Raw genomic sequence first — 14,993 nt, forward strand, 5'->3', positions numbered from 1 at the left:
TTTTGCTGAAAGTGCTTGCAAGATACCAAGATCTCAGATACGCCAACTCCTTGTGAAGTGAGCTAAGAAGACCTTGTCTTCAAACGAATTTACCTGCGGTGAGCATTCCAACCACAATTTTTAGGCTTAGTTACCTGTCCTCCTTGATAATACTCAATTTTCTATGTACTCTAAATAATGAGTAATAAATTGAGCGTGTTCTAATTGTTTAGTACTGAACTGCTTTAAACAAATGTTCCGGTAAAAGATGCAAACAGTCTGCACGTCAAGGGGCTATAAATGAAGCCCCAAATTACTGTACTGACGAATCCATACCCGAGTGCCGACAAATATATGTACTTGCAGTCATTTGGATAATTTCTTTCGTATCGTACGACCTGCCTTATAATTACTTTGAAGTCATGCTTCAGCTTCGGAGAATGTGTTGATGTTTAGCCCATTTGTCAAGCCTTCACGTTCGTTCATTCGTACGTTTCACTACACCGCATGTTTCCTCTCTCTTCCAAGCACTCGCGAAATGTTTACGGCGTGAATAAACAAAACAACTATGCATCACATTGACCACCCTTTATTCTGCGAAACAATACCATTCTCTACCGCGATGCTTAAGCCTGCGCAATTTAGGTAAATGACAGTTTAAAGAGCAATGCTTCTCATAAATCTTGCTACGAAAGACCTGCACTTCAAAAGTGCATAGGTGGACTGTTACACAGAAGTCCACGAATTGCGCGGGCGTGTAATTCTTGAAATTACAGTAAGTCTACCGCTGTTTTACTTATGGTACCGTACCCTTCGCCCAGTCAGTAGAAAGCCTATGTTATACTGTACCCTTCCGATGTCAATTTTCTGCAGACTTTCTACAAACAACGTGTCAGCATGGACATATTTGATGACAAGTCTGAGACGACACAGTCTATTTGACATGTGCAGACAATCTATAGGCTACTTTCACACTTGTAGTGGCAGTTCCGCATGCAGTGTATACATATATGTGTGTTTGTCTACCGTATAGAGTGCAGTATGCTCTTACGGCAACACACAAGTCGTATTTGAGACTCCGCGAACTGGCCTTTTCATAAACGGAATTGTAATAGAGTGGCTGATACAATGCCGAAGTGAGGCACATGTTTAGGCCGATAAAACAAATTGTGGTAGAAACCGTCGATGATGATTTTCACAGATCGCGTTAGCTTCTTTGGAGTTCGCTGGAATTCCGTTGAACGGAATTTTTAAGTAAAGCACCTAAAGGGAAGCGGGGAAGAGCGGCGGCAGGAGATGTGTGATACGCGGCGACTCTGCCACCTTAACCACACCATGTGGCCCAAAGCGACCACGTATTACACTCTATCTGGGATGGGCTCAGTTTTCAACACACCCGTCTTCGGGATCAGCCTAACTAACTCGGCAAAAAAAAAAAGAACCAATCAAGCAGTCGCGCAAATCCCCGAGAAGGAATGCGAAGAAAGTTCAAGTTTAATAAAGGAATTAAGTACTTGTAGGGGTGACGTCTTGTAGGGGTGACGTCTTCCGTTATTCTTTTTTTGTTAGAACTGTTCGAGATTGGAACAGTTTGCCATCGACCATTGTATATATTACAGAAAATGATGCTTTTTACCACGCATTGAACTAATTTGTTGATGTATTGATTCAAGTTCGTAACCTCCCTGCTGTAATGCCCTACGGGGCGATGCAGGTAACTAATAAATAAAATAAATAAATAAATAACGTGTATGTTTGTTTCAACGAGCATGTTTAGGCCCCATTCGTTGTTTTTTTTTGCAACGTGCCGTACACAACAGCGCCGATCAACGGTACATTTGCAAGGGCAACTTTGAGAAATGATTCGTTATACATGTACCACAATTAGCCTCTCAGCGTTCGCGGTCAGAGACCAAACAGCCACTCATTGACGGAAGGAATGAATCGCCGCAAGGAAGTTAACGCTGAGAAATTTTACCTGCAGGCTTTCCTGCTACTCTCTTTGCCCTCTTTGAAACCCCTGCTTCCTCCCACCCCAGTGCAGGGTAGCAAACCAAAAAACATGCCCCTGGTTAACCTCCCCACCTTTCTCTCTCTCACTCTCTCTCTTATTTGTACCGGGGGCTAGCATGAATCACCTGTGTTGTACGGTATCCCCCCCCCCCCCCGCGAACAGCGGGATACCGCGCGGTAACCGTCATTACCTGGCTGCGTGGGACTACACACAATGTAGGGGCAGACGCCGGGGTCGTTGGGCGTGACGACCACGGGCCGCGGGCACTGCGGGTTCGGCTTTTGGAACCGCTCGGGGATGGCCGGACACGAGGACGTGCACTCGGCCTCGGCGGCGCCAGTGGCGCGCAGCTTGCACGAGCACTGGCGGCGCACGGAGCCCTTGACCATCTCCCACTCCTCGTGCAGCTTGTAGCGCTCGCCGTGGAACAGGCAGTGCACCGCTACGCGTGCGGGTGAGGAGGCGCGTGCCGCGGAGGAGGCGGGAGGGCGCAGTTTAGAAGACGCACACACCCGGGTTTAGGCTGACACAAACAAGCTGGACGGTTTGTCGCAGGTGGTTGAAGCCGGGCGCCTGGATCGGTTTGGTCTGGCTTGCGTGTCGCGGGTGAATATGGCGATCGAGCTAGTTTTGCTTCGCTCGTGCATCTCTGCGGTAACGTTTGTTATCGATAGCTGGATGTCTTCATCACCTTTGCGAGCGATCAGTACTGATTGAGTGTCTGTGGACCGAGCAGCCGATCGGTTGATTGATCGACGGACTTTGCACACGGTAAGGCTGATCCAGTCTGTCAGTGTCTATAGATGGACGACGGAAGGTCGTCCATATATGGATTTACTAACAGACCGGATCAGCCTAACCGTGTGCAACTCTGACAACCTTCAGCAGCCAAGGTCAAGAATTATTGACATCGACGCCCAAAGCGGCTGTTAGTTAAGGACTCAATGTGGCGATGGTTTCAAAGCTCCTGTATGATTTACGAGGCAATGAATATTGGCGTAGTAGCAAGTCCAAGAGAGAGGTTCATGGGTAGCTGTGTGACTTAACTGGGTAACTATGTTTGACTGGTGGCCTGAGTGATTGATCGGTCAACAGGTGGACCGACCGATTGACAGAATCATTGACTGAGTTATCCAGGCTACGAAATAGACTGATAAGGTAATCAACTTATCTGCCCACTGATATGACCAGACAGTTGATGAGCGTTCGACTACCTGACTGATTGAAATACTGACGAATTGACTTCACATCTTACCGAGAAAAATGAATAGAAAAATGCCGCTGACATACATGAAAGTAGCGCAACGCTTAGTAACTGCTCTGTGCGCGTAATGGTGTGTCATTCGTTCTGGGCGTGTGTGCTTTTTAATGCCCTGCCTGGTCATTTCCGAAAATTTTGAAGGCTTTAGCATGTATACTTCAAGTTGACGCATCTTTTAAACCAGGTAAGGTTAGAATGTACCAAAGTCGTTTAGTGCAAGCTATCGTCTGTACTCTATGATAACATGACTACTGTTCTGTGTTTACGAAGAAGGTCTTGCGCGAATTCTGCCAGTCACATCATATGGCCCTGTTCGGTGGTACACAAGAACAGGGGTACATTTCCATCTCTCGCTTCAACCACCTGCGACAAGTTTAGTGCGCTATTTAGCCTTTTCAAAGCTGCTTCCCACATTAAGTTATTGTGGCGATCACTTCATTATTCCACAGCATATGAAGTTCCGATTAATTTTGTTTATTACACTCCTGTAGAAGTGACGACAGCTCAGCTATAGAGCATGCATTAATCGAACGGCACGTTTAGAGGATGGGCAGACTGAGCTGTCAATGCAGCCTTTTCCAAGAACCGTTCGTCGAGTTTGGAATCGTGCCAGCTGGACTATATTTCTTCCGCTTTTGAAATGTTTCACAAATGTGGTGCCATACTAAAAATGCTTCAGCCAAAAGCAATTGATTTAGTTTTTGAGTAAGTCTTCACTAGCCATAATCATTATTTATGCTGCGGCGTGCGTTACAATAGACGGCAAGCAGCTTTCAAAAGCAAGTTTACAACCTCTCTTTGTTGCTATAGAAACCGATTCGCGTAGTTTAGGCATGCACAGTCACAAGAGACGTGGTAGTTCGCACCACTGTTCTGTTTTCTTGCAAGGTCTCTATTTAGCATGCAAATTTAAGAACAGACATTTTCATTCAACGGTTTAGGCTTAGTATAGCGACGTTTTCCATAAGGAGTGCTTAGAGCGTTTTAGGCATGCAGAATGCGTGCTTGGGGGTCGGAATTTAGTGCAGATTTATACCTGGCACAGTATATATGAAACTGCGCAGACGACCGGAAAATTTGCGTTCATCAAATTTTTCTCAGTGTCAATCTTACATAAACTTTCGTGCTAAGAAAGAACCCTGTCTCACTCAACCTGAGCTGCATCCCGACGGCGCAGGGGCATGACTTCACAAAGAAACTACTGCTACACGAACCACGACAAAATCTGTCTATAGACGAGACTGATGGCTAGAATGTCTCATCTCTTTCGTTCGTTTTTTTTTTTTAACTAGCTTTGTTTTGACCTGTACTCTCATCAAGATAGAGGACTTGATGTCTTGCAGTGTGCATGTCACGTATGTACCAACTTCTGCACCTTCACTTCTGGAAAGTCCGCAACAACGTCTGCAACAATCTCTGCAACAGTTCGCGCAACGACTTCTGCAAGATCTTGTTCAACGACGTCTGCACAGTAAAACGAGGATTAATGCTGCGGGGAAAACATAGTTTCTGGCCCGCCGGTGACGTAGACACACTGCAAGCCACAAGGCCTCCTTGCTGTATATATATTTTTTTTTTGTCTCCCTCTTCTGCTTGGCATCGAAGTGCCCAAGCTGACTCGTCTGGTATCAATGCCCCACGTTTCTCTCCTTTCTCAACGAGGTGGTTTCTTTCGTCCGTCATGCTCACGCAGCTAAACAAAAAAAGGAGTCCTGCTTCTCGTTCCGCAAATCATCCGCTCGGCGGCAGTTCCCGTCCGTCGCGCTACGAGGGGGCCACTACCAGGCATAGTGCACGGTTGTTCAGAGACCGCCAGAAGTTGTACGCTGTATACGGGCTCCGAGATCGGCGACTCACCGGGCTTCTCGGGTTCCCGGCACATCCAGTGGGTGCAGCACTCGTCTCCGGGCAGGTGACCGCGGTAGGCCTGAGCCGGGTGGCAGGGCAGCGTCGGGGGCGGCGAGCTGTTGAGCGGCGGGCACCGGTTCTCGCACGAGACGTTGCCGTTGACGCAGACGCAGCGTTTGCCGCAGTCGAGCATCTCCTGCGGAATCTGCTGGAAGTTGCGGAACTTGACGCCGTTGAAGAGGCACGAGCCGTCTGCCGGGTATTAGACGGAGAAAAGAGAAAGAACATTGTTCTGTGAGGTATGGGGCTCTGATTACCAGTAGTACATATGAGGGCTCGCGAGATTTCTCTTTCTCGTGGCGAAAGCATGCCAAGTGCTCAACTTCTTGCGTTGGAACCAGGGACCGTTCCGCTCAACACTTAGAACTGAGGTGAAACAGCGCGAAAAAGACGAGGACACAAGGAAACAAATACCACAGACAAGCGCTGACTGCCCACTGGAAGTTTACTTGAAATTCACCGGACATTTATGCCTTCTTCAGCATAGGCATGCGCAAATCAGTCGCAAAAACATCTGCAAATCAACATTTTAATCTTAGTAACGCTCAACACGTTCGTGGGCTGTATTACAGCAATTGCTGCGGTACCTGCCAGAAGTCGCGAAACTTACGCCATTGAAATGACACGAGCGGCTTAACAGAGACTCGATTAGAAAATCGAAGATCGTTCATCGAAGCTCAGGTGGCCATCGCGAGCAGTAAGAGTTTCGTGCAGCCCATTCCTTCGCGGCAAAGCCATGTAACACCAGGAATTTTCTGTGCTGAAACACCGGACTCGTACTTTAACATGTCCGTTACCTATGCTGCGAGAGTTACGTCAGACCAGTTCTGGAAAGTGGCTGTAGAGCAGTTTGGGACCCACTGACGTGCGACAGGTATAAGGTAAAAGAAAAAAAAAATATCCAGCAGTTTTGCGAGCCAAAAACAACGATCTGATTCTGAGGCACGCCATATTGAGGGACTCCGGGTTAATTTCGACCACCCGGGGTTCTTTACCGTGCACCCAGTGAACGGTACACGGGCGCTTTTGCATTCGGCCCACATCGAAATGCAGTCGCCGCGGTGGCGATTTGATACCCACCTCGTGCTCAGCAACGCAACGACAAAACCACCAAGCAACCAGGATGTGTAAGTCAAAAAACGAAAAGCGAAAACACTGGCAACGTGCTATGATATTGCCCCAACCGCTGAAAGCAGAACCAAAACGCGTGCTAACATTATGTTAACATGACACAATACGAAGTAAAAGGGACGTGTCTTAAAGCGGGAAGGGATCTTAGTGCAGGTAGGACCTGCGTGCTGGCGAAAAAGGAAGAGCGTTGCTTTTTTTTTTATTTTTACCAACGTGGTTTTCAGATGCACTCGCAGGTTAAGCTCATCAGTAATAGTCGCTTAAGTATCCGATACTGTTTCGTCATTTCTGTCACCAAGAGGCCAACAAATAGCTAGGTTAAAATACTCCAATGAACCTTAGAAAAACAAAGGTAGCGAGCGAAAGCATCATACAGGCAAATGAAAGATCGTTCATTTAATAATACCTTTAATACCTTGCACGGTATTGAAGGACTGTCAGAGCCTACGTGTGGAAAAGCCGTACTTCAAAGCAGACGCAAAATTGTCGACCTGATTAAGCGAACATAAGCAGCGCTAGCATGAGCTTTCAATCAGCCGACTACTTCCCAAACTACCTTCTATCACGTATTTTTTTTTTTAAATCAGCGTGAGCCGTATGTAGCCCCCCCCCCCCACCCTAAAAGAAAAACAACGAGCGGGACACCGTACCTTTCTTGCAGTTGGACGGTGGGCAACAATCTGCCGACTACTTCCCAATGTATCTTCTATCACGCATTTCTTTTTCAAGCAGCGTGCGCCTTATGTAGCCAAAAAAAAAATAAAACGAGCGGGACACCATACCTTTCTTGCACTTGGACGGCGGGCAGCAGTTCGGCGGAGACGGCTGGAACGCCGGGTCGATGTCCCACTCCAGGCACTCGCTGAAGTGCTGGTTGAAGTGGTGCGGACACTCGATGATGGCACAGTTGACGCGAAGGTTGGCGCCGCAGTGGCAAACCTCGAGACAGCCGTTGTAGAACTCCTCGTTGACGCTGTACAGCCGTCCGTTGTACTTGCACATGGCCGGGCCAGGCTGGGGAGCGGCCACGGCGGTATTAGGCGGAGGAGCCGGTACTGACGCTGCAGAGGGGGGAGGGAGGGGGGGGAACGTCTCGTGTAAGTATCTCGCAAACTTGCCTTTACTAATTTTTGGTCGTTAACCTACAAATGAAATACAAAATTAAATGTCGTCTATAGACAATAGCAGCTAGAGGCAGCTGAACGACACTAAAGATGCTCCCGGGACTCCTGGGCCTCCATTCGAAACAAATTTTACCGATTCTTTTTTTTCTCGCTCACCCACGCACCCATGAAAAAATTAAATGTCTATCAGAAACACAGCAATGCGAAACTACATGCAACGCAAAAAGCCATGTGGACGTCTGTGTCATTTTTTTGGTAACGCTGCACCCCATAGGGGAACCAACTTGTACAGCAACAAGTGTTGTCCAGTGGGTAAATAAGTGACACTGCACGTGACAGTGCAGGTATCACGCCCACTCACTTTAGTGGTTGTCTTCCTCACCCGGCAAAAAAGACGGAACGTACACTACGCATGATACAGAGAGAAAGGAACACGACAGAAGCGCCACCCAGTGCCCTGTCTTCACTTCGAACTTCTAATTACGATTAACCCCGTAGACGGTAACCCACTCTCCCATCAAGGGAGAGGATAAGGAGGAGGAAGAAGAAAGGTAGGGAGGCGACCAGAATAAATGCAAGAGAGCTGGGAGGGTGCCGACACTGTAGTGGTGCAACAGTGTAAGTGTATCGTACATTCATTCTTACTGATTCTACTGAATTACCCATCAATGAAGAGCTCCAGTAAAGAGTGGTCTACTAAACAAGTAACAGCGGAAATGGAGTGAGAAAAAGAAGTATTTTTTTTACATAATTCAGAAGCTGAAAGACGCGATTGAACCATTTTTTTTAAGTAAGCTGCTCAATGTCGAAGCGCGAAACCAATATAAAGCAAAGATGAGGCTGATGCACATGAATAAAGAAGGAAAAGACACACCGCTTGTAATCGCGCATCAATTTCGCTCTCAGAAAAGCCACTATAGCCTCCACCGGGTGAAGAGCACAGTATCGCGGCCACGGGCACAAATGCTACTTTTCAGAGGTTGACTCGTCCATACGCGCCAGAGTTGCAGTCAGCCACTGTTTTGTATTCTTTCGCGCGTATAGCCGGCACCCACAAGGCCCACATCAATCGTCTCCGAGTGGCTGCGCTGCTGTCATTCCGGGCTGTGTCCGTTAGGCCCCAAAAACACGACCACGTCACCGACTAAACGTCCCGTGGTCACTACTGAAGGCGACACCCATGTCGCAACGTTGCACGTCTATCGTTCGTTCCATCGCTCTCTGCGCGATCATTAAGGTTCTTTGTTATCATCATCATCATCAGCCTGGTTACGCCCACTGCAGGGCAAAGGCCTCTCCCATACTTCTCCAACAACCCCGGTCATGTACTAATTGTGGCCATGCCATCACTGCAAACTTCTTAATCTCATCCGCCCACCTAGCTTTCTGCCGCCCCCTGCTATACTTTGTTATACTTCGATTTTTTTTTTGTCTTTCGGGTTATAGAATGCGCTGGCAGGGCACATTCCCCCACCCCTCTGCGTCCGTTAGGGGGCATCGCAAGTCTCGGGTCACGTGCCACGAACAACGACGTCGTTCTCGAGGGCGCGCCCTTACCGCCTCGCGGACCGTTGCACATGACGTAAGGGCAGAGGCACGGGTCGTCCGGAGTCACGACCACGGGCTGCGGGCAGTCCTTGTCGGCGGACCGGACGGTGACGGACAGCGGCGGACAGCCCCCGACGCACTCGGCCAGCGCCGAGCCGTTGGCCAGAAGCACGCACGTGCACACGCGGCGCAGGCAGCCCTGACCGGTCTCCCACTCGTCGCCCAAGCGGTGCGGCTTGCCGGACTCGTCCAGGCACACGTCCTGCTGCGGGTCTGCGGAAGGCGCCCAGCGCGGAGACGCACTTCGTTAATTCTCGCCGTAAAAAAAGCGTGGACGCGGACCGAGTGCCTTACGTTTCGTGACTCTCTCAGACCTCCGCAGGGGTTTTAACGAAACTGATTCGTCGCTCAAGGCCTTAAGGGCTTTGCTTAAGTTTTTAAGGACATGCGAATTGTGCGACCGCCTTTGAATGTTGTAGCGCGTACTTTCGCGTTACTGTGCGAATTTTTTTATTTCCAATTTTTTTCTTTTCCTCTTCTTCTTTCTCCTTTTATTCCCTTTACCCTTTTCCCCAGCGCAGGGTAGCTAGCCGGTACTTACACTGGCTAACCTCCCTGTCTTTCCTCCCCTTTGTCTCCTCCTCCTCCTCTTAGTGAAACTGATTATAGTATTAAGCGAATACCAAAAACGATACCGGAACTTCACGTGACTGCTTTGTTGCCAAAGTATGTAATCGCGAAGAAACTGCCCTTCGTTATCGAGTTAGAACTATAGCTCCGTCTACACCTAGGCTTGCTTATTTGGGACTGGACGATCCGTGCTTCCCAGATTTGTGCGTTATACGTAGTAAGATAGCGGATGTGGAGGACTAATCTGGTCATTCCGCAGTTCGACGTGCAAAGTGAGGCGTTGCTTCACAGCCTACAGGAAAGAGGGGTCTTCAATGCGCGAGCCTTCAAGACAGTGTTGCCTGAAGGGCCTGGAGTAGTCGGGACAGGAGCTCTACGGCTGTTAATCACCTTCCCTCGAGACGCGTAGATGATCAACGTTTTTGTGACAAACAAACACACACACGTACTGACAACGTATTACCTTCTCGGACGCGGAACAGCTGCTGACCACGTATGTCAAGCTAACCCCGCCTGGTGCAACGACATCAAGACACCCCCCCCACCCCCCCCACCCCTCCATCACTCCCAAAAGTTATAAACTAGACCGCTTGTGCAGCTTAATAACTGAACCAGTAAATTACGCTTTTGCAACAGTAAAGCACCCTCTTTTACCATGAGAGGAAACTTGGCAATGTAAAAAAGTGCAAAGACAAAAGACAGGTCGCGACGCCGCTATTAAGTTCCCGCCCCAGATCACGGTGGTGTCATGGATGTCGACAGAATCTACCCGGTTCTCTGCGTGGCGCAGTCTATTTCAATTAAGGATCAGCCGTCTTTCCTGCCAATAGAACACTGATGTAACCCTAAAAGGCTATAGTATGCCGGTGTAAATTTATCCATCGTCCCCGTTTAGTACAGCTAGTAAGCTGGATTCACGCAACGGGGCAACACCGCCTGGCTCATTTACACGGAGACGCGTCACGTGGTCACGTGACTCTGCGACACCCCAAACTATACGGGCGAAAGCATATTTAGCGCCAGCAAACAAGAACGGAAGGGAGACGACACCACGATGCGCTCGCATTGTGGTGTCGTCTCCCTTCCGTCCTTGTTTGCTGGCGCTAAATATGTTTGTTGGAGAAGTATGGGAGAGGCCTTTGCCCTGCAGTGGGCGTAACCAGGCTGATGATGATGATGGTGATGATTATGATGATGATTATGATTATGATGATGATGATGATGAAATATGTTTTCAGTTTACCAACACGCCCAACAAGTGGCAATGCTGAAATTTATACGTGCGAGTTGTGTGAATCCGCCCTACAGGAAATGACCGCGTGTTGTCGCTGGCCTCACCGTTGGGCTTTCTCGGCACGGGCGGCTTCCCGTCGCAGTACGGGATCATGCAGCAGGCGTCGTCGGGCGCCGGCGCCCACTGGCAGTCCTCGTAGCCCACGGTGTCCACGTACACCTCGCACCTGTCCTGGCACTCGACCAGGCCCTCGGCGTGGCACACGCACTTGTGGTCGCACCCGTCGTAGAACACCATGCCGGGATCGTAGGTGCGGTTCCGGTGCACGCACCCGTTGAACGAGGCTCGCACCGCTGATCGCACGAGAGAGAGAAGGCAGGGATATTAACGAGCCAAGACTCCGGTTGGCTACCCTACTCTGAGGGAGGGAAGAAGGAGAGAGAGAGAAAACAAGGATAGGAAAGGCAGGGAGGTCAACCAGAACAGCATCCGGTTTGCTACCCTACACTGGGAGTGGGGGAAAGGGGAATAGAAAGAGGAAGAAAGGGAGAGAGTAAGCACTGAGGGAAGAAGGAAATTTAAGTAGAACAAAAGGAAGGGGGAGGCGGGTAGAGAGATGTGCACGGACAGCACTACAGTCAGAGGTGCCCCCACAAGCCAGACGTTCTCAGAAAGTACAAAAGTGCCTTCGCCGCCTTCCGAGCCGATGATCGGTGGGGACGGCGTTCTAGTATCGTCTGTTCACGCAGAAGACGATCATCTAGTTTTGCTGAATGCGTTCGACAGCATCCAGAAAGGAAAAGGAGAAAACAATTTCCGTCGACTTAACCGTAGAGTCGGGTGTAGCTAAGCAAGCATAGTAATGGAATGGAATGGTATGGCTTTCCTACTCACATAACGTGATGTCATGCTGGCCTATTTTGGAGGGCCGCTACAGAAGAATAGTAAGTTTGAAGCCGTAATCTGCAGTAACAGAGCGACCACTCTTAGCCTAAAGAAGCGGCTTGCCTGTGCGGAAAAGCCGAAAAAAAAAAAGAGGTGGCTGACAATCAACGGCGCGCTGAATTTCCTACAGTGCAAGCTCACCGTCACACCGCGGCTTTTTTTTTTTCTTTTCTTTTTATCGGCTTTGCTGTGGTGCAGTTAATCATTTATTGGTAAGGAACCACATCGAATTCTTAAAGTGCTCAACAAAGCCGGCTTATAGAACACTCTCTGCAGGAAAGCGGGCTAAATCCACGAAAAGAAAGAAAATAAATCCATGAGGTCACGCAGACATACTGGCGCCTACGTTTCAAAACGAAATTCGAGAACGAGAAACTTGGACTTTGCTTTAGCTAGGGCAATAACCGCACTTTTCAGTTGTGTGAAAATCTGCATGAAAATAATTATTTGCCGCTTTAAACAAACTTAATTTGGTGTCTAGAGTGCCTTTAACTTTCATTCACCTATAACAAGCGCTTTTCCATTGAACACTGCATCCAGCCTGTGATACATCTCCGTAGACAACAGCAAGGGAGGGGGAGGGCAGAACGAGCAGGAAAGGTAATCTTAAATTGTGAGGTATAAACGTCCCGAAACCGCGCGGTTGATTACGAGAGGCGCCGTAATAAAGGGTTTCGCATATTAATTTTGATCAGCCGAGGTTCTTCAACGTGCACCCAAGGCACAGTGGTCAGCACTAGAGCCCGCCACCTCGCACTCAGCATCACGACAGCTTATACACTGATCCACAGTGGCACGTAAGCCGAAGAGGTGCCCGCAAGAGAAGACGTGATGTCGAACCACAACGAAAAAAACACTTCCGCGCCACTCGAGCGTACGGCTATTATAAAGCGTGCCCGCGATGCGAAGCGCGCGCAACGGTTGTCGGCGAGCGTTGGAGCATGACCCCCCGGTCCGTACCTGGAGCGAAGGTCTTGACCTTGACCGTGTTGCTCGACGCGGCGGCGTGCTCGGCGTCGCTGTCCTCGCTGGGCGGCTTGACCAGGCGCAGGTAGTACTCGGTCTCGGGCTGCAGGCCGCCCAGGCGGATCTCGAACGATGAGGTGGTGGCCGGCACGGACCGCATGTCGCTGAGCTTGTACTTGTGCTTCATCCACTGGACGGGGCCGCCGTCCTTGGTGACCACGGCGTACCAGACCTGGGCGGGGATGATCGCCAAGTGAGAAGGGGCAGCACGGCTCCGAGTTGCCAACGTTTCGCGAGCGCTCTGTCGTGTTCTTGTTTTGTTTTTTTTCATCGTCACGGAAGTCTCTGGTAACTCTGTACATGTGCTACTATTCAGTGGATTACGTATCTGTAGAAACCTTGTAGACTTCCAGAAAATCTGCTTCCATAGTCTCTGGTAACTCAGTACATGTGCTACTATGCAGTAGATTACGAATCTCTAGAAACCTTGTAGACTTCCAGAAAGCAAGTTGTTCGGAAGTTGCTGAACCAGAAGAGACCAAAGTATAATTAGGCTTGTCCTGAATGGATATGTTCTGTGTACTTCACGGAAAGTAGAAAGACAACTTCAAAGAAGGCAAAGAAGTATACGAAAACTCTATGGTCCATCTAAGCAGCGTCTAAATTCGCTTTTGTGAGGGCCACGCGCATTCAAGCTACGCCGGCGTGTCGTACGGATGCTCGTAATTCTGCATAAACTTTATAAAGTCTGCTTCTCGTGCATTTCAGCAACAGACCGAGGCCTTTCCAACCCGCAAGGGTAGACATGGGTGAATTAATTTACGCCCAGAAAGCAATCCGAACAACACAAAGGAGTTACAAGAAGGCTTTAAGTGAAAAAAGTAATCTAACAAATAAATTCTCAGCCTGAAACCAACGTTTCGGCAAATAGACATCTCTTCGACGGGGCACTGAGGGTTTGCCTTGGCCCCGTCCAAGAAAACCCGCTTGTCGGAACGTTGGCTTCTGGCAGAGGTCGAACACACGGAGCGTTTGTTCGACCACCGCCGATCACCTTCAGCAAGCAAAGACGGTTACTTTTCCCAAGTCTATTCCCGCCAGCGTTCACTGTTTAACACATGGCACATCTGGTTCGCGAGGTTCTCATACTACTAAGAGCTCAACATCTACGACTTATGCATGGCAGCACTGGCTCACATAAGACAAATATTATGCCACCGTACAGACAAGTTTGTCGCTTCGTATACAAAGCACAGCAGTGCAACATGTCAGTAAGGAACTGCAGTAAAACACGTTGTGGGGCTAGTTGGTGCATAACTTTCAATAGATTAAGCGCCAAAAGTGACAGCACACAAGAAGAAATACAGACAGGACAACGCGCTCAGTAAGGAAGTCCGTAATAGAAGCACATAAATTTATTTTTTTGTATTCAGATTAGAAAAGACGCAAGAACAATAAGAAACGGTAGCTTACGACTTGCAGCGGCAGTATTGTGACATTGGCTACACATTGTTACGCAGGCTAAGAAGCCAGGAATCTGAGCGCGTAAAACGAAAAGAGGCAAGTCACTGTTGATGTCCAGACAGGAAGCAGCTGACGCCCGGATGCACGACACTAGGTTCCCTTGTCTCATAATGACGTCAGGCTCACCTGAATCATAGCGTCGCCGGCCATGTGCGTGGTTCTATTGTCGTGAAGCATGGTCCAACGGATCTTCACGGTGGTGCCATTCTCGGGTTCAGCCATCTCGATAAGCAACTTGAGGCCTTAAACAGAAACAAATAGAAGCAATCGCATTTACTCGCAAAGGGAAGAAATACAAGGATTCTACCGGACGCGTTCTTGCTACAGATAAATATTTGGCGGTATCGCACGAAGGGCCAAGCATTGACAGCAAAGGAAAGGTTTAGCATGGACTGCTTGAAAGGTGTTCTAACAATGCGCGGGTCAGACATGCTGGTGCGACGGAACAGGCTTCTGCGTGCTCCTGCTGAAACTCGGTACTCCTGCCATAACAAAGTATATTCGAAAGCCCGCCGGGATCTCATCATAGCTGTGGCTTTCTGCTGTCGAGGTCTCGGCACAAGGTTTTATTTTCTGCTGCGAAGAGGCCACTTGAGAAGCGTCGAAATGCGAGGGAACCCGAATTACATTTCGAGACTAAATTCGGCTGGTCCTCGCGCGCATAGTTAACCCGGTGAAATACGATATGGCATCTCTCGCCGACTCAATTCGTATTCAAGACCCAGTCAA

The 14,993-nt window shown here is 49.0% G+C and overlaps 1 protein-coding gene across 5 annotated transcripts in view; it reads right to left on the bottom strand.

Annotated features, from left to right (window-relative positions):
- LOC139052703 (putative epidermal cell surface receptor) overlaps positions 1–14,993 on the bottom strand; it is a 176,455-nt gene that overhangs the window by 15,851 nt on the left and 145,611 nt on the right. For 3 of the 5 annotated variants that reach the window (XM_070529751.1, XM_070529753.1, XM_070529752.1), the window contains 7 exons: positions 14,391–14,506; positions 12,735–12,972; positions 10,934–11,182; positions 8,975–9,238; positions 7,076–7,354; positions 5,112–5,354; positions 2,184–2,435 (listed from right to left, as the gene is read on the bottom strand). In XM_070529751.1, the coding sequence (XP_070385852.1) occupies positions 2,184–2,435; positions 5,112–5,354; positions 7,076–7,354; positions 8,975–9,238; positions 10,934–11,182; positions 12,735–12,972; positions 14,391–14,506 (1,641 nt within the window). The remainder of the gene's footprint in view (positions 1–2,183; positions 2,436–5,111; positions 5,355–7,075; positions 7,355–8,974; positions 9,239–10,933; positions 11,183–12,734; positions 12,973–14,390; positions 14,507–14,993) is intronic. The other 2 variants (XM_070529754.1, XM_070529755.1) reach the window with 2 other exon arrangements.

The sequence above is a fragment of the Dermacentor albipictus genome, unplaced genomic scaffold (genome assembly GCF_038994185.2).
Source record: "Dermacentor albipictus isolate Rhodes 1998 colony unplaced genomic scaffold, USDA_Dalb.pri_finalv2 scaffold_29, whole genome shotgun sequence".
Classification (NCBI taxonomy): domain Eukaryota; kingdom Metazoa; phylum Arthropoda; class Arachnida; order Ixodida; family Ixodidae; genus Dermacentor; species Dermacentor albipictus.